Raw genomic sequence first — 25190 nt, 5'->3', positions numbered from 1 at the left:
ATTCTTATTATGTAGAACCATAATTCCTAAGTCATATTCATTCATAAAGGAATTCACCTATAAATAATACCCAAGATTTCATTTTAGTTTGTGAGCTAAACTTCTGAATGATATTCAGAAAAGATACTTGGAGTAAATGGGTAGACAGAAGTAATCATTTTCAGTAGGATTTATAGAAAGGCTTTCCTGCAGGCCTCAGTCTGTGTATCTATAAAACTGGCATGATTATGCTTTATATGATAGTGTAGTAAGAGTCTGTGGAAAAGTCTAACTGAAATACTTCAGAACGGGGTTTATATAGTCTTGTCTTCAGCATACTGCACAGCAGTAATTGTACCAAAAATGATGATGATAGCTAATATCTATTAAGCATTTATGAAGTGCCAGGGACATATTATCTCATTTAATCCTTTCTGTAACAACCCAATGAGGTAGGAACTACTTTTATTCTCCTATACATGAGGAAACTGAGGCACAGAGAAGTGAAGTAAACTTGTCCAAAGTTCTACGGCTAGTAGTCTAGTTCTTTGCCACGAGAAGCCATGATTACGGACATGTGGGAGGTTTTCTTTCTTTCTCTAAGGGAAGGTTTTGTTGTTTTAACGAGAACAAACCCAACGTACCATTCTGAAGTCCTCTTCGAACTTGAAAGCCCCGCCTCCTGTGGCACAGAGAGTGGTGTGAAGGCTGGAGAAGTTCTTCTCGCTGCCCATCTGAATGAACCTGTGCATAGCACAGCTGGGAAAGCGGATGAAGTGCAGGTTCCCTTTGCGCCCACACATGGTCAAGTTTTTCAGTTCCAGGTGGACATCTCGGATCCCGGTTTTCCCATAAGCAGTATTAGAAGTCAAATACTTCCTGATGCTCTTCAGGTTCTCCACTTCCTCTTGTTCCTCTTCAGCTGTAATATCCTTCGGTTCAAAGTAAACCAATTTAACCAGCGTTCCACCGATATCCATGCCAAACCACGGGAATGCTAGAGGACAGAAAGACAGAGTGCCGATGAATTCTGCACATTCAAAGAAATGTTCGATTTTTGAATATTTAATAATGAAAAGCAGTAGTGTCACATCTATATGTGCATTTAATATTCAATTTACTATATGTGCCTAAAAGAAGACAGGCAAGGAGAAATTCACAATTTAAACGGTGCCCATGATTCTGCCCACACTCCACTCAATTAGAGCGTGCCTCAGAATTACGAGATGAGAAATAGGATTCTGCAGCTCCCATGTGCTTCTCAGGGCTTGACAATTTCACTGTGGAGAGTGCAATTCCAATACTTAAAGATACATATTTTGCATACACTGTGGCTCCCAAATGCTACTTATTTTACCGGAAACTCACCCAAAGAAACAGTGCTTTGTTCCAATGCCAGAGGAAAAACTGGCTATGCTACATGTACTGAGAGATGGTGTGTTGGTCTCTCTAACCCTCACAGTGTCTTCCCAGGGCACTTTTCAACAATAATTTTTACAGTATTCAATGTTTGCCTCCATGAGCTGACTTTATAAGATGTAACTCCACTGTTAATCTACAGAATAGGGAGGAGAAAGGAAGAGAAAGGGGGCTATGAGAGATGATGGGCACGACATGATGACTCCTTGGTGGCAGAATTCTAAAAACAAAACAGCTGGTGTTACATCTCATTTCTTTCTTCATTAAGCAGAGACACTCTTTCCATCTCAAATAGCCAGCCCAAAAGTCCTCAACCCAACTGAGTGTTAGAATTGTCTTTTAACATTCCAATTTCTGGTCTCCTCTCCCACAGATTCTGACTTAATTCAGGCGTGGGAACTGGGCATTTTTTAAAAACTCCCCAGTACTTCCAATCTGCAGGCTTGGCAACTACTAAACCAGAAGAACCATGGCTACTGACAGGCAAGCCCACAAACAAGCACAGCTCTTGATCAGGTCTGCACACAAAGACATGCCTTTAGATGTGTGTGTATGTGTCTGTGTGTGTGTGTAAAATCTACTGAAGATGTTTATCTATGGTAAAATGAATCTCCATCATAAGTATTTTTATTGTTATTAAAAGAGAACGAGCTGAGCTCCCTGAATGGGCTGATTTTATTTAGAGGCAACGTGGAAATTTAATGCTGTGCTGTAAAACGCTCTGCAAGGAACACAGAGCAAACCTAATGGGAGTCCAAAATTTAGACTCTCCCTTTTCATCTCCCTCAGCAGACTCCATGGGCTAAATCTGAAACTGATACTAAAACTGAGTTTAAAGACTCAGGGAGCTAAAGTGACTTCTTTCAAAAAGCTTATTTTATTAAGCCCTAGAGAACATCCACCTGCACCCTGGTCAAATTGTGCATATCATACCCAGAGATTAATTACACTGCCAGGAATGCAAGTGGGACCTACAGAAGTTCTTTCTTCTAGGCAGTCCTACTACTTAGCTCCCCAGATGGGCATGTTGGGGAGGAAGGAGGGAGGGGGACACGGGAGGAGCCCTGTACACAGAATCTTCTCTCCTGTGCTTCACTGTTGTCATTTTAGCTGTGATCCAAGCCAGCTGCTCCACATTTGGTAAGCAGTAATTCTAATAGTATGGAAAAATGAAATCCCAAACTCCCAAAAAGATTAAGAGGAGTCAATTCCATTGACAAGATCAAATTAACCAATGTCCTATCATCTTGGTGGAAGTTTGCAAAGCAAATGCCACACAGCCCAGTATAGGTTGGGAAGTTTGCTTGTCCCAGCAGGAAACAGCTCATCCCTACTAATAAATTCAGCTCACAGATGACATTTCTTGGCCCATTCTCTAAAATTCACTGCCAGCATGGCCCACAGTGTGGGTAAGACGTAAACTCCCAGGTCAGGATTCAGAACAACTGCTGCCTGAAGCAGCAGCCAGTAACTAGCTCACTGTTACAACTCCCTCCACCTCTCTGGGTCTCAATGCCAGTACCTGTGAAAGGAGTGGCTTGCATTAGAATGGTCTCCAGTCTCCTCCCTACTATAAACTTTCTATGGATTCTCTAAGAAATACAAAAAATCACAACCACCCCCAATCATATAGGCTGACCAGAGCCCTAGTTTTAAACACCACTGAAATACGCCACCGCATATCAACAGGTGTCTGGGTTATGCAGTCACTGTTGTAGTTACAATCCATTCTTATCCAAGTAGGGAAGAGACCCACTACTGGATGGGATGGGGGAAGGGTATTCTGGAACATTGCTAGGATGACTATTTTGGCAAGACTCTGGCAACATCTATTAAAATTAAAAGTACACATACATTTTTAACCCAGCTAACCTTTCTCCTGGACCATATAAAAAAAGCACCAGTGTTGGAGGATAGGTATAGAATGTTGACTGCAGCACCCTTTAGAGTGGCCAAATTAAAACAAAACTCAACTAAACTAGAAACAAAGTGTGTGCCCTTTAACAGGAGACTGTTTAATAAAGTGTATGATTTCCAAACCATGGGATACTGGGTAGCCATTGAAAGAATGAATGAGAGCTATATCAGTGGCCTGGAGAGATATCCTCAATCTTCTGTTAATGAGAAAAGCAAAAGATGCCTAGAAGTGTAAATAATTTATTTGCTCTTTTCGCTTTGAAAAAAAAGGAGGGGAGGAGGGGAGGGAGGAAAAGAGGAAGAAAAGGAGAAAGGAAGGGAGGATGAAGAGAAGGGAAGGAGGGAGGGAGGGAGGAAGGCAGGCAGGCAGAAGGAAGACTCCTACATGATTATGATTACATGAGCCTGCAGAAGGGTACAGAAGCCTGGCTCTCCAGGTTGTTAATCCTGTTAGGATTAATCATGTTAGGGGCTGGCAGGATGAGCAGGTTGTGGGTGGAGGCTAGAGATCAGGAGAGGCGATGGAGAAAATTCTACACTTAGCACTTTCAGTATACGCAGAAGTAAAAAAATAAGAATTCAGTGATAATGGAAAACAGGACACATCTCAGCACAGAATGGACAGTACAACCTGTGTGAAATCCAGAAAACAATCTAGTTCTGCATCAGAAATCCAATATTCACCCAGCCACAGCTGTCACCAGCTCTCTGAGACGAAGAGTCCCTACATGGCTTTTTATTTGGTTGGATATTGGTAAGTACATGGAACTGCAAAGAGGTCTCTGAAAAATGTAACAGGGGACACCTAAACATTTTATAGGTTATTTAGAATGCTGGTTTCTTCTTCTTTCCTCACCTCCTGCTCATTTTTGAGCCATTTCAAACCTTTTGTTGGCAACTCAACAAAACAGTGGAAAAAGGGATAGAGTTTTGAAAATTCAGTTAAATGTTTTATCTGCGATTTTAGTTAAGGTGAAAAACAGATACTAAGGATTGGAGTACTGTATTAGTTTAAATGGCAATAGAAATTGCTTTCACTAACCCACATTCATTTCTTACCTTTGTGAAAAATTGAATGCTCTTCTTTTCACATTTTAATGCTTTTACAGGACACTATCATATTTTAAATGTACAGTTTTATTGATCTTCCTGATACCAAAGTCTACTTATTCCTATGCTTCCCATACATAAGCTGTAGATGGAGAGAGAAGGGGAAGCAAGGAATCCCAATGCAGCTATCACCCACGGCTCACATCCTCTTTAATCCAGGATGTCCAGATATTTTGATAAATTCCGCTGAACTGGTGATAAGAAGAGTCTATTCTGTGCTTGCCAGAAGTGATGCTGGTTCTAGACACAGAACATTTGCATTCACCCTTTATTCCTCCTTCTCAAACCAGGTGTCTGTTATTTAAAAAAAAATTTCTAGAATTTTCATCAAGGATGCTCAGCAGGAGACTCTATTCAAACTGCACAAGACGACTTCTGCAAACAAGTTAACTGATCTCATTCAAAATGGTTTCTACCATAGTGAGGTGTGTATAAACCAGAAAGTGATGTTCATAAAAGAAGGTGCTATAGGTAAGTGGTTGACTTTTGGTGCATCTTCTCTCAGCATATTCCAAAGAATAAAAGGAACTATTTCCTAATGAAATTCTTGCACATGTGCACTAAGAGAAATACACAAAGATGTTCACTGCAGCAATTTGTAGTAACGAAAAACTGGTAACAATCTAGCTGTCCATCAATATGTAAATAAAATGTGATATACTTATATGATGGAATACTATATAGCTAGGAGAATTAACTAGATTTCTATGTCTCAAGATGGATAGAGCTCTAAAACAATGAAAGAACACTGCTTTAATGGTGAGCAGAAGTGATGTGTAGCTTGTTAATTCCAGGTCAGACCATTTAGTTAGAGGCACAAGAATTTCCAGAGCTCTCCCACAGGCATGGGGAGCATTCCCGATAGTGGCTGCTCTGTCAGCCCAGGTCCTGGAGTGAGGACACAGCCAATCCTTAATGCACATACAGCATGAGCAGGAAATAAACCTTTTTTCTTTAAACTACTGAGATTTGGGAATTGTTACTACAACAGAACCTGGCCTATTCTGGCTGCTACTTGAAGTGGAGTGCTGCTTTAACAGCAAAAAAATATTTGTGGCATTGGCTTAGAGGCCAGGCAGCAGGGAGTAAGGAAATGGATTTTGGAGGCCAGCAATGCATTTGGTGAAACTATCATGTATGATAACTTGGAAGGCAGATAATAAACCCAAAGAATCAGTAGCTCTCATCAAAGAGGTTGAAAGTCAAATGTTAGTAGCATGTGTTGGTTTCTGTTGGCTACTGTTGGCTGCATTTTAAATGCTGTGACCAAAAAAAGAGAGGGAGAGATAGTCTCAGAAAGTAATTGGCTGGTTTACAAAGAAAAAGGAAAGGGAATAGAGTCCATCAAGTCAGACTTGCAGGGTTGGAAAAGCAGCTGCTTCTCTTCCCCAAAGGGTAAACAAAAAACTGAGAAAGTCTTTGCATGAAAAAGGTCAATGAGAGCTTAGCTTTGGGGTGAGGTTCAAAGGAAGAGAGACTGGCTAACACACCCACTCTTAACACTTAGAAAGGGTTAAGATGTCTCCAAGTAAAGATGCAGTTAAGGTTGTGGCTTCTTATTTAATTCTTTCAATTAGAACGGCTCAGGGAAAAAGGCTTCCTCACCAAAGCCTAACAGGTTCAAAGTATCGTCAATTAAGTCAATAAAGAAAGACATGGAAGCCGAAACACATTCATTACACAGTGATTATAAGTATGTCAAAAACTGAGGGCTTGATTGATTGGCGTATGGCAATAAACTGGAGTTAAACAGATAAGAAACCTATTTCCTTTTGAAAAGAGTTGTACTGCCCAAGAAACCAGGAGCATGAACCTAAAAAGGCTGGGGAAACTTTAAGACCTAGAAGAACTCTTGAGTCCCCAACCCTCTAAAGTTAGGAAGCAGCTGAGAAAGCTGCTCAGCTCCTATGGAGGGCACATTCTTCAGTGCTCACTTCAGATGTGATCCAGGAGGCTGCTGGAAAAAGCCAACAGCTGAAGAGAACAACGCACTGGGAAGGCCCTCCCAGAGAGAAGAATTAGGACCCCAAAGGAGCATTCTCCATCTACAAGTCAGGGAGTCCAGAGGGATCTCAGAACCGCTTCAGCATTTTAGAATGACTGAGGACCCGTGAATGGTGTCTCCCATTCACACCCCTTCTGAATAGGAGTGTATACTGGGTTTTCCAATCTTTGTTTCACCATTATATATTAACATACAATGTGGAAGGTGGGGGGGGTCAATAGCAGGTAACTTGCCTCTTCAGTTCAGAAATCACTAGATCAAGAGGACCCACATTGAGGGGCCGGCCCAATGGCACAGCTGTTAAGTGTGCACATTCCACTTCGGCGGCCCAGGGTTTGCTGGTTCGGATCTGGGTCTGGACATGGCACCGCTTGGCAAGCCATGCTGTGGTAGGCGTCCCACATACAAAGTAGAGGAAGATGGGCACGGATGTTAGCTCAGGGCCAGTCTTCCTGAGCAAAAAAAGAGGAGGATTGGCAGCAGATATTGCTCATGGCTAACCTTTTTTTTTAAAAAAAAAGGACCCACATCTAGAGTTCATGTTGAAACGACTTTGAAACACCCCCTAACTTAGTGCCAACTGTGCATCATCCAGATGCTGGGACTGGGTGGGACTTTGGGGTTGGCTCCTTTGGGGAGGGGATGAGTGTATTTCACCTGCGACGGGGAAAGTGAGCCAAAAGTCTGGTAATCACAAGAGCAAAGTGTGCTAGTCATCAGTGCTGCTGGGCAAATATTTCAGTGAGTTGTGAATGGAAATGGTGTGGGTCACTTCCAGGTGTGTGTCACTGTGGCTGGTGCAAGACGCTTCAGAACTCTGTTACCATAACCAGCAAAATTCAAAATAATGATTGCTCTATCAGCTGGGATGCGGAATGAAGATGAGCCAGAATGGAGCCGCCAGCCACGCCTCAACGGACTGACAGTGTGAATGAGAACTAAACCTTGTTGTTTTAAGCCACTGAGATTTGAGGGTTATTTGTTACTGCAGTATGATCTTGCCTGTCCTGAGAAATATACCCTCCAACAAAATCTTTGGCTGTTTTTCCCCCTGGAACCCTCCCTCTCCTACAGACCAAGATCCAGGGGCTGCCAGTATTGCTGATAAACATGTGGTAGCTGAGTGTTAATAAAAAGGTATGTAGGTCTGGTTGCATTTATTTCTATCTAAAAATTTCTCCAAACACAAACCAAGATTGGCAATCTGGTAGTAGTTAGAACCATGAAATGAATCTGTATTCTAAATATTGTGGTGAAAATATTTTAAAATTTTACTGGTAGTCGATGGCTTTAAAACAAAGCCTGTTTCTTACAGATCTTTGCAGAACACTATAATAGTCCCTGAGGGGCAGTTATGCTTCCTGCAGTAAATTTCAAGAGTACACTGAACTCCAAATAGCAAAAATGACCAAAGACCAAAAAAAAAAAAATAACCCACAGAAAAGAAACAATTTTAAAAAGCTAAGGGAGCCTGATATGAGAAAATCTACCTCCTCTTGAACAACCAGCCACAGAGCTTGAAGAGGTGTTCCTGGAGAGGCAAGGCTCCCTGACACCAATATTTCTCCCTGTATGGAAATCAGGCACCTAGCGCTCAGGATCATCTCCTCTGCGTACGGGTCTGACTCAGCTGCCTGTTGCTGTCATGCACAGTTAAACCGTTCCCTCAAGGTTCCACCAAGTTGGAATTTGTTGTAATAATTATGAACAGGGAACAGGAGGACCAGAATTTTTTTTTTTTTTTTTTGGAAGATTAGCCCTGAGCTAACTGCTGCCAATCCTCCTCATTTTGCTGAGGAAGACTGGCCCTGAGCTAACATCTGTGCCCATCTTCCTCCACTTTATACGTGGGACGCCTACCACAGCATGGCTTGCCAAGCGGCGCCATGTCCGCACCCGGGATCCGAACCAGCGAACCCTGGGTTGCTGAAGCGGAGCATGCGCACTTAACTGCTGCAGCACCAGGCTGGCCCAGAACCAAAATTTTTACCCACCATTTATGAATAGATTTGTTAAGCAACCTAATAGGTGGAAAAGATGTTTGAGGATTCTGTAATCAACAGAAAAAAAGGCTTTCAAGGCACTTTGGGGGTATTTTTACACTATATGAATGCTAATCATGTTCAAGTGGCCTAAGGACCTCTACAAGTTACAAACAAAAAACAAAAAAACAAAAAACTTTGTTAACTTAGAATTGTAATTCTTTGAAAATTTGCTATCTGAGGGCTAGCCTTCCCTTCACCAGGTCTAAACTTGGTTGATAGTATAATGTAATTCTCTGCTACTATATTCATAGAAACATTTAACTTTAAGAGGTGGAAGTGGCCTTTGGTGAGTCCAACACCGTGTTTACAGATAAGAAAACTGAGGCTTAGAAATATCAGAAGTGTCCGAGGTTAGTAACAGTAGGGATCAGAACCCATTTCCAGCTTCATCAGCCAATAAATTCCCCATTTTGCTAGGCTAATCTGAGTTGAGTTGCCTGTCACAACAGACTATGACTGTGGGCAAGTTTCTTTCTTGAGCCATTTACTAATCTGTAAAATGGAGGTGAATTACCCTACCACTAAAGTTCTGTCTAGTTCTCACCTACCATCATCCTAAATACAACATACAAAACCCTCCCAAACGATAGTTTTAACAGCTTAAAACATGAGAGCTGAAAACCTAAGAACTATTTAAGGACCTTGAAGAAAGTAGGAAATGTAAAATTTAATAAAAGGGTTTCCATAACACTGTAAAGAAATCCATAATTATTGCACACAGAGCAATCTGCTAAACATTAAATACTCTATGCAAAAAACTTAAGTCATGGTTTCTTTCAAATTAATGTATACCAGATTTCTTTAGTTTGAATTTTAGTCACATGGCAATAACCAGTGTTGGCAAGGGGACAAGGACACAAGCACTTACAAAGTACCAATGGGAATGTAAACTGCTGTACTCTTCCCTTGGGGGCATTTGGAAATATATATTAAAAAGCTCCAGATTCCTATACCCTTTGATATATTAGTTCCACTTTAGCCTAAAGAAATAATTATCCATGCATTCCAAAATTTACCTTCAAAAAATCTTTGAAGGTTTGCTAATCATAGTGAGAAAACTAATTTGTTGTCCAAAAATAGAGGGCGGGTTAAAATAAATGATCATCTGTTAACACAAAGGAACAATACACTGCCATTAAAATCATTTTCTAGGATGGCACTTAATGATGCGAGGAGAATGTTCATTATATATTGTTAGGTGAAAAGAGCAGGTGATTAAATGGTATATTTTGTATGATTACAATTTTGTGGAAAAAGTAAATGGCTATTTGTACACAGAAAATGAGACTAAGGACGTTAGGCCAAAACATTAACAGCACTTATCTGCCGATCGTGAATTAGGGTGATCTTTTCCTTTTGCTGGCTTTCCTGATGATGCTTATCAATTTTTTACAACCAACATGCTTAATCTTCATAAACAGAGTTATTTTAGGGTTCTCAGTCAAAAACTTGTCTTTAACGATGCAAAAGAAAAAGACATTGTTTTAATTTTGCTTCAAGGAGCAGACAAGCAGATCTGTGGTCCTGCCCATGGAAAAGAGGATGTCAGCATTCCCCATCTCAACAGTTCCTTCCCTTCCCATGCAGCACCCTACCCACACCAAGCCTGTCTTCGAAATCCTTAGACACAGCCATCAAGAATGACAAGGAAAGCCTGACACCCAAGAGCAGAGTTGTTCAGCCAGTTGGATGCATGACACCACCAGGGCTCCCTCAAGAAGACATCTGACTGACCCACCGACACTGCTGTCAGGGCAAAACTTGTATGTTCAACTTGGCAGTTCTAAACATACTTAAGGGCACACAGGTATGTTTGTGGGAAAGGTCACACCCCGCCCACCCACCCGTGTGACAATAACCCTTCTCCCTCTGGCACAGCCTCAGATTCCCATCAACTTTCTCCCTCTTGCCCAGACAAGAATGGGAACAAAAGAGCTGACCGTATCATATGCAAGAGGGAAAAAGAGAATAGCCAGGATTCCTTTCAGAACTTCTGAGACAAGTAGAAGTATTATCTGTCACACGCGCCACCAGAATGAAAGTCTGGATTTCATCACCTCTGCCATGCGAGCCCAAATCATCTATTAGGCATAACAGGTTCAATGTCTAGGACCTGTGACATTTTTAGGCACTCGTGAAAATATTTTAATTTCTTTTAAAATTAGGAGAAAACACGTGAACTTTCGGGTCAAAAAATACTGTAATATACCATATTAATACATTCATCTTTATACCAATGCAGTCATAAAGCAGAATTTTTCTGTACTTTTTAAGGAGGAAGGGGTGCATGAAGGCAAAAGTCCCTGGAGTCCATGAAAATCAGCCTGTTCACGGTTTGCTCCACAGCCAAGCCCAGCTTCGAGCTGGCGCGATACCATCCATACCAGAGTTTACTTGTCACTTGCAATTTGAACTGGATCTCTACGGTTTCTTCACAATTGTATTTTCTTAAAGCAACTTCAATTTTAGTATTTAGTGCAACTAAATTTTAAAGTAAAGTTTTAATTATTTCGAAAAACAGCTGGCTCTGTTCAACCACATTCTTTCTCAGATTTGCCTCATCATAAAAACCACCTAAGGCACTTGTTAAAAATACCGACCCCCAGGCCACTGCCTGAAGATTCTGATGCAACGGGACTGGAGGAAATGTTTTCAATGAGGGGGCCTGTAATTCTCACTGGTCAAATTCAAAACCACTGTTCTAGTGGAATCAAAATGAATGCTTAAGTAGCCGGACCATGATTTAAAAGTGAGAAACCCGGAGTCTGAATGAGCTGCCCTTGCTTGTAACTGTGAGGGAACTCTGAGGCTGACAGCTTGAGGGCAATGCACAGTAATGACCCAGCAGCTGGTCTCATCCCCAGGAGGGTCTTAACACATCTAATTGCTTGTTAATGAAATTATTTACAAACAATTTATAACATGAGCGCCGCAGGTGATTTTCAAATTTTAAATACAGCTTTTGAAGTTATCATCCATCCATGGCTAAATCCCATGGCTATGAGTTTAGAAACATTGTACATGTAATCAAATTTTGTCCACGTGCTCTTCTCTCCCAGTGACTCCCATTTGAAAGGTAACCATGCATTCCTCCATAAAGAAGATAGCTCTGGCAACAGTATTCATGTATTTAGGTCAGGCAAACAGACATTCTTTGATTTCCAGCCCATGTGGCTGACCTTGACACAGACAACCACATGAAATCAGAACAACAAACAGAAACACTAACATAAAAGCTACGGTACTGTTTTTTTTAAGCTTAAGATTTGGGAGAAAGAAAAAGCTCTTGCAGGGCGCCATTCTGGCACCAGTAAAGGTATTCTCAGCTTGGATCTGGACCAGGAGGAAGCAGGGGCAAGATGAGCTGAAGATGAAGGGATCCAAAATGTGAAACCCACAAGGTTAAAAAAACTTTTCCTTGAGTCTCTGCCTCAAGTTCCTGAGCAGCTCAGTGAGGTGCAGTTTCTTTCCCAAGGTTCTAGGGCCTTTCCCTGCCACCCTTGCAAAAGAAACCAGACTAGAAGGAGGGGTGTCACTCTAGTGAGCACGAAGATCATTTTCTCCCTATCATCTCTGCAGTCAAGCCCTGTATTACTCCTCCAGGAGAAGCGGTAAGCAGATGAAATTTATTTCCCATTCCAAAGTAATGTTCTTAGGCTCAGGAGCTGGGAATAAAACACAATTACAGACAGTGACGATCATCATCCCTATTTCTCACCAAGAAGATGCCTGTCGTGCCCAATCTAGAGGCAACGGAAGGTGAATATCAACCTTCCATGTGGTCCTCACCTTTAATTGTGCCACGTTCTTCATTAGAAATACAGTCCCTGGACTAAAAAGAAGATTCCACAGTTTTGACTGTGCAGAAATATGCCCAAGACCACGGCTACATGCACCTGTGTGACTATCTCAGTGTGATCATTTCAGCAACCAGAGCTGATCACAGCTACCACCCAGCACGGCTCCTCTATCTACCTAATGCCCTGCAATGAGGCTCAAGATGGTAATCTCATTACTTGCTTAAACAAATCCCAGTTTAAACCACCAAGAGGTTTAGCTTTTTGTCTTGACAAGCCACCAGAGCATGCTTACTTACTCCAGGGGTGCTACTGACAATTTAATAGCAGGGAGTGGCTAATTAAAGCAGCTTTGGGGAGAGTAGCATTGCTAGGTGGCACCACCAGGCAAAACAACAGGTCTCCCAGAAATGGGCTTTGATCATTTATTTTAGCTCGACTGTGAAAGTCTGGCAAATCTTTAAAGATGGGTGGGGAAAGATGTGCCAACTGCTCACATGGCAATGGAAACTGAAATAAAAGGGAGGTCTTTGCACCCTCCTCAAATAATCTGAGCCAAACTCCACGCTTATGCATGCATCGGTTCACTGAACAGATATTTATTTTGTTCCTAGGCACTGTGGCACAGAGTCGGGAGGCAGCAATGAACCTGTCCCCTTGGCACTCACATTTCAGTCCACAAAGACTGACTGTTAATCAAGAACAGCCTGGAAAGAAGGTGTGAAAACTCTGCTATGAGTGAAATCCACATTGTCCTAGTACCAGACTTCATTTGTTAATAGACTTAATTAAAATAATCTTTTAATATTTACAAATGGCAGCTCTATGCAGGGTTCCCTCTTAACCAGAGTAACTATCAAAACATAAAGCCTGACACTTTCTAGCCATCTGAGAACCTTATAATTAAACTGGAGATGACACTCAAACCTGCGAAAAGTTTAAAATCATAGGACATTAGCGTTGGAGGAACATAAGAGCTCTTTTAGGGAAATGCACCTCAAAACCACAATGAGATAACACTTCAAACCCACCACGATGACTATAATTTAAAAACGGAAAATAATGAGTGTTGGTGAGGATGTGGAGAAATTGGGATCCTCACAAACCCCTGGTAGGAATAAAATAGTGCAGTCCCTTTGGAAAACAGGCTGGCAGTTCTGCAAGAAGTTAAACCTAAGAGTTAGTGTATGATCTGGTGAGCCCACCTTTAGGTATACGCCTAAGAGAAATGAAAACCTATGTCCACAGAAAAACTTGCATGCAAATGTTCATAGCAGCATTATTCATAATAGCCAAAAATAGAAGCAACCCAAATGTCCAACAACTGCTGAATGGATAAATAACATCTGATGAAATAGTATTTCCATACAATGAAATATTATTTGGCAATAAAAAGGAGGAAAATACTGATACACACTACAACACGGATGAACTTTGAAAACACTATGCTAAGTGAAAGCAGCCAGTCACCAAAGCCATCACAGATGATATGATTTCATTTATATGAAATGTTCTTGATAGGCAAATCTATAGAGACAGAAAGGTTAGTTGTTGCCTAGGATTGGGAGCTGTGGGGGAAAAGGGCAGTGACTGCTAAGTTTTTGGGGGTGACAAAGTGTTCTAAAATTGATTGTGGTGATGGTGGCACTCTGTGACTATGTTAAAAACCACTGAAATATACACTTTAAATGGGTGAAATGTATGTGAATTATATCTCAATAAAGCTGACTTTATACATATCTAAAGCCCTGGCCCAATCCCTTCATTTTTTTTTTTTTTTAAAGATTTTATTTTTTCCTTTTTCTCCCCAAAGCCCCCCGGTACATAGTTGTATATTCTTTGTTGTGGGTCCCTCTAGCTGTGGCATGTGGGACGCTGCCTCAGCGTGGTTTGATGAGCAGTGTCATGTCCGCGCCCAGGATTCGAACCAACGAAACACTGGGCCGCCTGCAGCGGAGTGCGCGAACTTAACTGCTCGGCCATGGGGCCAGCCCCGCCCAATCCCTTCATTTTATAGATAACTTTTAAAATATAAATGCCAAATTATAATAGTTTTCAAAGGAAATCTTTCTAAAATGCATGACCCACTTTCCCATATTCTTAAACTAAATAGAAGAAAATTTTAGCTCTTTCTGATGACTCAAGGTCATATGAGAATCAATTATTGTGCCTGTTATATAGTTATGCCCTTAGGAACCACATAAACCTGTGTTTCCCAGCTGCTATGGTCTGAGTAATTTTTTGTCTCTATTGTAGCTTTCTATGTCTTGCTTTTGGGGTGTTACTGCCGTATGTCTACTAAGAATATGCTGCATAGGAATGCAGAGCAACCAGAAAATCAAGACTGTTAAAACTGTAAATTGGTAAAGGTAAACAGACTCAGAGAGAGCACAGGAATTACTCCAACTGTAAAATGCATAAGCAACTCCAGTTTTATCTACTTTCCAACACTGATTTTGGTTGTTCAGAAGTATTTGCTTCCTTCCAGGTTCTTACCTGCCTTCTAGGTTATCGCTGGTAAGTTGCCAGAGTTGCTGATCACTGAAATTAGTAATAAATGTTTTTTTACTGTAACAATTTTTTTTTTTTTGAGGGAGATTAGCCCTGAGCTAACTACTGCCAATCCTCCCGTTTTTGCCGAAGAAGACTGGTCCTGAGCTAACATCCATGCCCATCTTCCTCTACTTTTATACGTGGGACGCATACCACAGCATGGCTTTTGCCAAGCGGTGCCATGTCTGCAACCAGGATCCGAACCGGTGAACCCCGGGCTGCCAAGAAGCAGAACGTGTGAACTTAACCGCTGTGCCACCAGGCCGGCCCCTACTATAGCACTTTTTCCTGAAGGCACAGCTAGATGTAATATCTAATTGGGAAAAGAGATTAAAACTTAAAAAAAGTAAATGTGAAGATTTGAAAGATTTTACTTATCTAGCACCATTTAGTTTGGGGGCATAACTAGCCTTCTATATCATGAAGGTGAGATTTTCAAACTCTTAGTACTGGAACTTTTTTTTTTATTATATCTTTACTCTGGATCTCATCTTTCAAAGAGATAAAAAGCAACATCTTATTTACTTTGGTTTATTTTACAAATCATATCACACATTTAATGTGAAGTTAACACGACTGATGCTGTTTTGATGAATATAAAGCCTGGAAAATTATTACTTAACGGATGAGAGCTGCAGTTTCATGAACTTCAGCATCCAATTTATTTCTGTACGTTGGTTGGATTACACAATATGGAGAAGAGCTTGATTCATAGAGGGCAGGTGCAAAATCCTAACTGTTTTTTTGAACAGCATTCGTTGCCATCTCAAGAATTTCTTGCATCAAAACTGATTCAATAGCTTGAAAAGACTTACAGAAAATGTTTCACAAAAAGCTGAATACTAAAAATATCTAACAACTCCTCGCTTTGCTTGTAATAAATATAAAAATCAAACAAAACCCATCTGAACCTTATAATAAGTGCTAAAACCCTAAGACAGCAAAATCAGGACTTGACAGGTTACCCATTTTCTTGTTATTACGTAACTGACCGAAGTCACAGTGAGAGCATTTGCCAAGCAAACAGGCCTAGGCCTTGCCTAAAATTTAATCCAGTGTGGTACATATGTGCTGAAGTGCTGTACTGGCTTGTACAATTTTATGCTGACACATATGCACAGGTCAAATTTTTTTAAAGACTTCAGAGCTACACACTTGCCAATCAATGAAATAAACAAAAGAGCAAACCCAAACACTTTGTACACCATTACTTATACAACCCAGTATAAAAACTGATATTAATGATGTCCCTAAATTATTAGAAAATATTAAATGAGGGGCCGGCTCCGCGGCCGAGTGGTTAAGTTCGCGCGCTCTGCTGCGACGGCCCAGGGTTCGGATCCTGGGTGCAGACATGGCACCGCTCATCAGGCCACGTTGAGGCGGTGTCCCATATGCCACAACTAGAAGGACCTGCAACTAAGATATACAACTGTGTACGGGGGGGGTTTGGGGAGATAAAGCAGAAAAAAAAAAAAAAAGATTGGCAACAGTTGTTAGCCCAGGTGCCAATCTTTAAAAAAAAAGAAACAAAAAAGAAAATATTAAATGATACTCTTCTATTGAAGAAGGCAGGGATGTATAAAATGCGTGGAAGCACATTTTTCATAAAACTGAAAAAGCCTTAAAACTGACAAAAGTAAACTGGTAGTTATACAGATAAGAATTCACTGATGTTTAACTGGTTTGATCACCAGGAATGCTTGATAAACAAGACTGATACTATAGATTCAGGATCTGTTTTTCATTCTTGTGGTTAACTTAAAATACAGAGGCATAGGTCTAAAGATTGTCTGGAATGGCATATCTCACAAATTTCAGCAATACCCCTCCTGTAAACCTCAGGTTCAACCCCGACTCCAGCACCTCCAGATTCTCAGGGCTAAGCCCAATCCTACACCCTAGTTAGTTGTCTTCAGGATAAATGCTAGCTTGCCTGCTCCCACCCTAATGACTTGAGAGGAAAGGAGAGGGTTGGAATTCTTTTAATACTGTTCCTAATCGCTCAATCTGAAAACAAAAATGATATAGGAGATTCTAATCACTTCTAGTCCAGTGATTTTGGGGTGATCCCAAAGCACCTTTTCTGGCACAGGACTATTTCATTCCAAGAATGAGGTTTCAAACATCAGATTATGAAGCAATGGTTAAAAAGTAATCATAAACAAACAATAACAGGTACTGGCAAACAAAGGAATCTTCTAGAGCAACACAATATCAGATTTTCATCTATCAACAAACAGATGTAACAATTTTAACTGAGGTTAGTTAACTGAATTTATTTATCTAATCTTATCTAAAGCATCATAAAATACTATAATCTCAACTGGATAAAATACATTGTTAACTTTTTCAGCAAATAACAGATTATGGTTATGTTTTTTAAAAGTGTTCTTGTCTTTTAGAAATATATATATGAAAACATTTACTATTGAAATGATATGATATCTGAGATTTGCTTCAATATCATCCAGTTTGGGAAGGGAAGTCTCATGTAATAGATAAAATAAAATACGCTTGGACATGAGTTGATAATTATACAAGCTGAGTGAGTAATAATTAGCAATTAGTTATACTATACACCCTAGTTTTATATAACATTTGAAATTTTCCTAAATAAAAAAGATGTTTTTTAATTCCAAAAATCTCCATATATTCACTCAGGACAGTGAAAGGACTAACGGAGCACAATGAGTTATCTTTGGAGTATAACTCAAAGGGTTAGGAACCAGGGAAGTTTCTTGTTTGCTCACAGATTCTGCTTATGGAACCAAACACATCCCGTTCCTTTCCCCCTTGGCTGAGACAAATTTCAACCTGCCTGCCTAACCGGAAACATGAAATGAAGATATGTGGCAACTCCACCATGCCATTTCAGCAGCACTAAATAAACTATAAATCACCCTGGAAAGGTGTGAGGCTCAACCGAAGCCAAATTTATACCTGTTTAAAGGTATAAAGGATTCAAGGTATAAAGGATTGGGCGTTCCCCAATCCACAAGTAATGAACATGTAACTCAAAATAATTCAAGTCATTCAAAATAAAGACAATAGTGAATCATGAAATAAGTATAAAGAAGGCCAAAGTTATGATTTTCCTGTGATTAATATTTTGGTGCATGCATGTGTATATATCTATAAACATAAAGACGTGTATATTATTTTCTTTTCCTTGCCTTGGTTCCCCGGCTGGGAACTGCTGTACACCAACACCTGCGTGTTCCACCTATTGGGTAATCCAGCCCTGAGCCCAGCTATATTTGGAGCAGCAATTTAAAAGGCAGGAAGAGAAGCAGATAACAATGTGATTCTAAGTTCCACCCTTACACCATAGTGGGCCCTCAAATATTTGTAGAACAGTTTCTTTCCTGAGAATGAGGCTTCCTTGTCTAACTTCTCATCTTCTGGCATTATCCTACTTAGCAGAGGACATATTGACCTTTTCTTCCCATTCTCTGCCTCAGTGGGACTTTTCTCTGAGGGACCTGTGACCTGTATCCCAGCCAGAGGTGGACTGATAAATGTTTAACAACTGGCTCTCTGAAAATAAAGCCCTGATTTTCAGCATTTGCCCATTTCCATTGTTTAAATACACCCACCAATTTCAAGCTATCAACACAAGGACTTTGAATGTAGAGTTGGGAAGTAATGTATACAATTAGCTCCCAGAGCCTTTAGGAGCCGGCTCCAGCATACCACTGGGACTCCCGGTTTGTCCAAGATAATACCAATTTATGCCTATAGTCCTGGCATAATTATTATTGGTACTTCCCAACACTCTCTGCAAGTGTTGATGAAACATGATGTGGTCACTCCAAAGAATAAATCACATTTGGGCCACTTCTTCATAGTAAGGACCCTCCATAAAAGGTAAAAAGATGTGATATCTCCTTGCCCAAACTGATATTACCTTCTCTCTCCTAAACGCATAGCATCTCTTTAGATTTTCATCAAGCATAGGTAGTTGGGGAAGTATGAATAGTAAACAGCCCCAACTGTGCTCAAGTCCTCTGACTCATACACACAGAGTTGAGTAACTCGTGGAATTGTCATAGCATTTGAGTAAACTCAAGCCAGAGAACTGACTTCAGGCAACACCACCAGCTTGGAACCACATGAAACCAAAGATCATATCCAGAGGCTAGCACAGTGCTTGGTTCAAAGGAATAAAAATTGTTTGGCCCCTGTGGGACCATAAGGATTATTAAATGTTAGCATTCAAGGCGACCCAGGTCAATACTTACCTGATTCCCTTTATGACAACCCCAAGTGCTATCCTCCAGCCTAAGCTTTAATACTTTCCAGCAACCCAATACAACCCACACTAAATCTCATGGATGATGAAATCTGGCAAGGGAGAGTGTGGGTCTTGGTTCTTCAGAGGGTAGGACCTCAAGGAAAAGTCAAGATACAATAGCTATCTTTAAATATCTAGCGAGCTGTCACGCAAAAGACAGATTAGATATACCGTATTGTCAAGGAACATAGGGTAGAAGTTATGGGGAGGCAGATTTTGACTTTAGAATAGGGAAGGACATCTAACCCTCAAATAATAGCTAACATTTATTGAGTGCTTATGTTTTGCTGGAAGCCTCACCACACTGCTGACCTTGAGCTTGAAGTCAACTAAGTCCATCCCTGCCTCTTTCAATCCTGGCCCTCCTCCCTCAGGCTGCACAGGAGTTGTTTGTTCAGAAGCCCCAGAGTGTTCCTAGTAACTGGCACTTCCCAGGCTCGACAGAGCTCACAGAGGTTCACGCAGGTCCAGAGTGTCCTGAGCCTCCATCTAAAGTCCTTGTGGCCTCAGATTCAGCATAGGGTCAAGGCTAGGCACAGCAGAAGGTTCACGTGCTGCTCTTGAAGGCAACAAGCACCCAGAAATATCCATCCCATCAACTGCCAAAACCACGTTTGCTAGGCTGTGGGTCAAAAGGAAGGCCCAAGAACTGGATGCAGTTGTTTTGAATTCTGAAGTATTGTTCAATTCTGCAGCTTTTATAAAGGAAAAGTGTTCACTTTTCTAATGCCTCTCATGTCTTTTGTACATATCTGCCTCACTCAAGGGCTCAGATATCAAACAGTAAAGATCAAAGGAAGATACTTCCTTTTTTAAAAATAACTTTGTGCTGACACTAGATTAGCAGTAAAATAAATTACGCAGTCTTCTTATTCACAGAGTGGCCAACATCATTCTCAGACAGGGCACGCTGTACTGGGTCTCAGGAGCTGCAATGGGGCAATCTACGAAAACGACAATGAGGTCAAGACTTGTGACACAGGCTGTGTGCCCTGCTTCTAAAAACGTCAGAGGGAATTAGAGGAGCTTCTCATTCAGGAGGTGATGTCAGATCCACTTGGAAGATATTCTGAAACCCAGTCCCAAAAAGGTCTCAACTGGGGCAAGATGGGGTCTTGGAAATCTTGAGATTTCCGAAAGTTTTAAAAGCCTCTGTGACTAAATAACAGCAATAATATTAATAATAAATACCCTTTACTAATAGTAGCTAGTATTAATAGTAAAACATCTTTTACTATGCACATACCAGAGTTCAGGCATTCTACTATACGCTTTATATACATTTTCTACATTTGGCCATCAAAAGTGAGAAGATGAGCACCATTATCTCTATTCAACAAAGTAAGCCTCTGAGAAGTTAAGGATCTCATATAAGTCTACCCTGTTAAAAAGTAGTGGAATGAGGATCTGAATCCAGGTCTGGTGGCTCCAAAGCTCTTCCCAATATAGAACACTACCCACACTTCCTGCAAACCCTCTAGGGTCCTGAGTCTGGTCCCATGGCCCAGCAGAGTAAAAATCTGAATTCAGATAGTTTTACCCTGAGTCCTTGAGACCTCCCTCAGTTTCTTGACCTGTAGAAGGAAGATCATGCTAGTACCTCTGTCTTAGTCCATTTGGGCTGCTATAAAAGAAATACCATAGACTGGGTAACTTATAAACAACAGAAATGTATTTCTTACAGTTCTGGAATCCAAGATCAAGGCACTGGCAGATTTGGTGCCTGGTGAGGGCCTGATTCCTAGATAGCTGTCTTTTCACTGTTCCCTCACATAGCAGAAGGGATGGGCTAGCTGTCTGAGGTCTCTTTTATAAGGGCACTGATCTCAATCATAAGGGCTCCACCCTTAGGACCTAATCACTTCCCAAAGGGCCCACCTCCTAATACCATCACCTTGGGGGTTAGGATGCCAATATATGAATTTTAGGGAGACAAAAGCATTCAATCTAGAGCAGTACCTATCTGACAGGGTGCTGGGAGTGTTTGATGAGATAATCCATGTAAAGTGCTTAGCTTCCCAGCACAGTTAAGTGTCCCTTAATGTTGGCTACTGTTACTTCCACAGACACAAGGATGAGTTTTTTGCCAAAGGTATTAGAACTGCTTACACTTATCTTTTCTGAAAGTTTACAGAACGCACTTCCTTTTCTCAACATAAATAATAGGTTTCTTGTGGCAGAAAAGAAAGCCAACTGACCAGCAATGAGTTAGACTTGGGTTTGTGTTTTGGCCCCGCCATTCACTGACTACAGGTCCTCAGGCAGTTTGCTTCACTTCTCTGGGCCTCTCTTTACCCATCAGTACAATGGAGAGTGGGAGTGGTAATTGCATGCTTTTGTAAAAACACATATAGAAAAATGGATGCATAGCTGTTGCTCAATAATAGCCACTCTAATCACTCAGTCAGTCAAAGCGACTACAACTGCCATGAGTTTTTCCACCTCTTTTTAAACTACAGAGAAATCTGTTAGAGGCCCAGATCATTATTTTGACGTAACTGCCTCTAAAAAGAACTTTCTCTCACTCTTTTAAATCATCTGCTACTTTCACAAGACGTGGAAGCAACCTAAGTGTCCAACAACAGACGAATGGATAAAGAAGATGTGGTACATATATACAAAGGAATACTACTCAGCTGCAAAACAGAACAAAATCATTCCATTTGCAATAACATGGATGGACCTTGAGAGAATTATGTTAAGTGAAATAAGCCAGCAAGAGAAAGATAATCTGTGTATGACTCCACTCATATGAGGAATTTAAAATTATGGACTAAGAACAGTTGAGTGGATACCAGGGGAAAGGCGGGGTGGGGGGTGGGCACAAAGGGTGAAGTGGTGCACCTACAACATGACTGACAAACATTAATGTACAATTGAAATTTCACAAGATTGTAACCTATCAATAACTCAATAAAAAAAAAATTCATCTGTTACTTTCAAATACATTCCCAAGAAGAAAATACACACACACACACACACATATACACACACACAGGACTAGCCGACTTTAAGTACCGAAAAGATGTCATAAATTAAGTAATGAGATACCAAGCTTGACAGCTGCACTATCAGAGAAAAGGTCTGCTTAGAAATTCTGTGTGCCACGTTGCGTACAATGAACAGTTTTCATATCTGATTCAGAACATTGTCATCCCAAGGTGAATACTCGCTTATATACTAAAGCTAAAGCACCTGCAATTAAATATAATAAAATCCAAACCTTGATTTATTTTCATGGTAATTGGTTTGTATTAAACACATACACATAATTAAAAGGCAGGCTATCACCAATACACACATACACATACACACACACACAAAACCCCCAAAACTTGTCACGTAAAACCAATACGCCTTTGTTTCCATACTAATTTTGCTTCCAAAATCATGATGGATTTTGTTTTATTCATTTGTTAAATGTCCCACATGTTAAAAATTAACAGCACTCTTTCCATCTTTGGTTATTATGCCAAACAAAATATGCTTTGTCTTAATGCTGAAATTCATTTACTGGTCTTTGGGGGAAAAGTGTGTTCATGTGTCTAACAGATCCTGATGTCCGACTTAACCAGTTAGACACTGGACCTCCTAGGCCTTTGATTCTTAACCTTCCATTCTAATGTGCCTTGTACGCTTCATAACTTCATTGACAAACTTGGAAACCTGACCATGTCCCAGAAGGTAGTAATACTACAATGTGCTCTTGCTTTCCAGTTTAGTCTCTTGTTCTTAAATTTGCAATGCTTCTCTTCCATCTAGAAGTACTGAATACAGTAAAAAAGAAAAAAAATGTATGTATATCCACACTCTATGCAGATACAACCAGAAAATTCTATCTATCTTTTTATCCTGGTTTTTCTAATTATGCTGATTCAAAGGTAGCAGAAAGCTCAAATGCCAAAGCTAACTATCCTAATATTTAGAAAATTGAAGCCTTGTCCTGCTTTCACAATGGTGGCCACCTAAAACTGGTAACGGATTTGGTTTCTTCACTTTGCACCCACAGGATTGTTAGATGCATTGTGAACTCTCACCCATTTTCTGCTCTTGCTCTGTCTGGAGGATTAGAGAAGTAAGATCTTCCAGGAGGCCGCTGGCACTGATTCTACCTATTGCCACACACTGAGAAAGAAGAGGGCAGCTTACATTCTCCAGCCTTCTGACGATGCTCAAATATTTGTCTTTCTCCAGCATAGTGTTTGGCGACTCAAACAATTATCTCCCTTGCATTTTTCTTCTCTCTCCACTAGTGTGGCTCATCTAACAGCATCCTTGGCCTTGAAAATATCCAGGATTTCACGGCAACGTTTATACACTACTTTGTGCCATTTCTGTTCCTCCTCCAAAAAGTTGCATTCACCAATTTCATCAAAAATAACTTAAGAAAGAGTTATGTACAAAGTTGTTGCTGTAGCACTGTTTATGATATTGAGACCCTAGCTGCAGCCTAAAGCTATGAGAGACAGTTTAAATAAATTATGGTATATCCATATAAAGGAATGTTGGGAATATAATACAACCACTAAAAATGTTGTTTTAATGCCATAAGAAAATGCTTATGCTAAAATTTTTAAATAAAAAAGTTATCAAAATCTTATCTTAGTAGGATCCAAAATTACCTTTAAAATATGGCACATTTTAGGTAGTTGTTTTCTCTGAGTGATGGGACTATACTTTTTTCTGCTTTTCTTCTACCATTTTTTCCCCCCACAGAGGAAGATTTGTCCTGAGCTAACATCTGTTGCCAATCTTCCTCTATTTTGTATGTGGGCCGCCGCCACAGCATGGCTACTGACAAATGGTGTAGGTCCATGGCTGGGCACCAAAGCCAGGCTGTCAATGCGGAACAGGCCAAACTTAACTACTAGGCCACTGGGGCTGGCTCTTTTTCTACATTTTTCTACTGTCCAATATTTTTACTGAGAAAAGGTGAAAAAAGAATTTTGGGACTAGCAGTGTTATAACTAATCGAATAAAATTTTTAGTCTTTCTTATTCTAGGCCTAGATATGTAAACATTTTTTTTTTTTAACTAAGAAAGTCAGTCTGAGTTGTCTCTGCCTGCTCAGTTGTCTTGTGCTATGGATTACCAGCAGACGGTGTTCTGTGTGGTGTGATGACAGCTGGCATTTACTGAATGGCTATGTGCCAAGCAGGAATCAAAATTCTTGATATATATTATTTCATTTAATCCTCACGTCAACCAGATGAGGTAGTAGAATTATCTCCATCTTAACAATACTGAAACTGAAGCATACACATTAAATCACTGGCCCCAGGTCATCCAGTTACAATTCAAACTCAAGCCCTGCAGAGTTTGAATAACTACACCATTTGCAACACATTAGGCTCTCAAGCATTTTATTAGGACCATCATTAGTTTCAAAATATTTGGGAAATGAGGTAACTCCATAAGATGTTACTATGTATGCTTCAAGGAAGCAGAGCACCAAGAAGCAGACCAAAGGAATTGCCCTATTGGTACCTTATGGAAACTCCACCGAAGGACTTTTGCGAAAGTCTGTCGTAGGGATGGCGACAGCTACCTCAGTGAGGTGGTGATGTCCCTTGTACCTTTTTTCTGCAACATCAATTGAATATGCATGTACCCAAGGTACCCAAAAAATATATATCCTCTATAATCAGGCTTCCAACTTAACTGGGGAGATAAGACAAATAACACACATGAAACAACTGGCACAAGGCAAAAACAAAAAAGCATAATTAAACGCTAAGTCATGTGGCAGAGCGGATAACTAGCGTGGAAGTCGTGCAGGAAGAACTGTCAGCTCTGAAGTATCTGAGAATTTTGAAGGTACAAGAAACAACACTTGGACATCACTTAGCCAACTCCAGCATTTCAAGATGAGCGTTAGTAACCTGGGTGAGGTAACACAGCTGCCAAGCAGCAGGTAAAGGAACTGAAGAAGCTTGATGAAGCAGTTAGTCTTGGAAAAGCTTTCCAAGGATAAGCAGAGGTAGTGAGGTGACAGCACATTAGATGAACACAGTGGACAATATTCCCCTCTCCTGGTTTAACAAAATCACCTGCCACTGGTCTGATTT

General features: G+C 40.6%; 1 protein-coding gene across 3 annotated transcripts in view; it reads right to left on the bottom strand.

Moving 5' to 3' along the window:
- PANK1 (pantothenate kinase 1) overlaps positions 1 to 25190 on the bottom strand; it is a 52257-nt gene that overhangs the window by 23792 nt on the left and 3275 nt on the right. For 2 of the 3 annotated variants that reach the window (XM_044754494.2, XM_014839413.3), the window contains exon 2: positions 624 to 976. In XM_044754494.2, the coding sequence (XP_044610429.2) occupies positions 624 to 976 (353 nt within the window). Of the gene's footprint in view, positions 1 to 623; positions 977 to 24609; positions 24706 to 25190 lie in introns of all 3 variants that reach the window. The other variant, XM_070487347.1, reaches the window with a different exon arrangement.

This window comes from Equus asinus, chromosome 2, assembly GCF_041296235.1.
Source record: "Equus asinus isolate D_3611 breed Donkey chromosome 2, EquAss-T2T_v2, whole genome shotgun sequence".
NCBI lineage: Eukaryota > Metazoa > Chordata > Mammalia > Perissodactyla > Equidae > Equus > Equus asinus.
The sequence above is the reverse complement of the archived record's forward strand: the minus strand, read 5'-3'. Positions and strand labels throughout refer to the sequence as shown.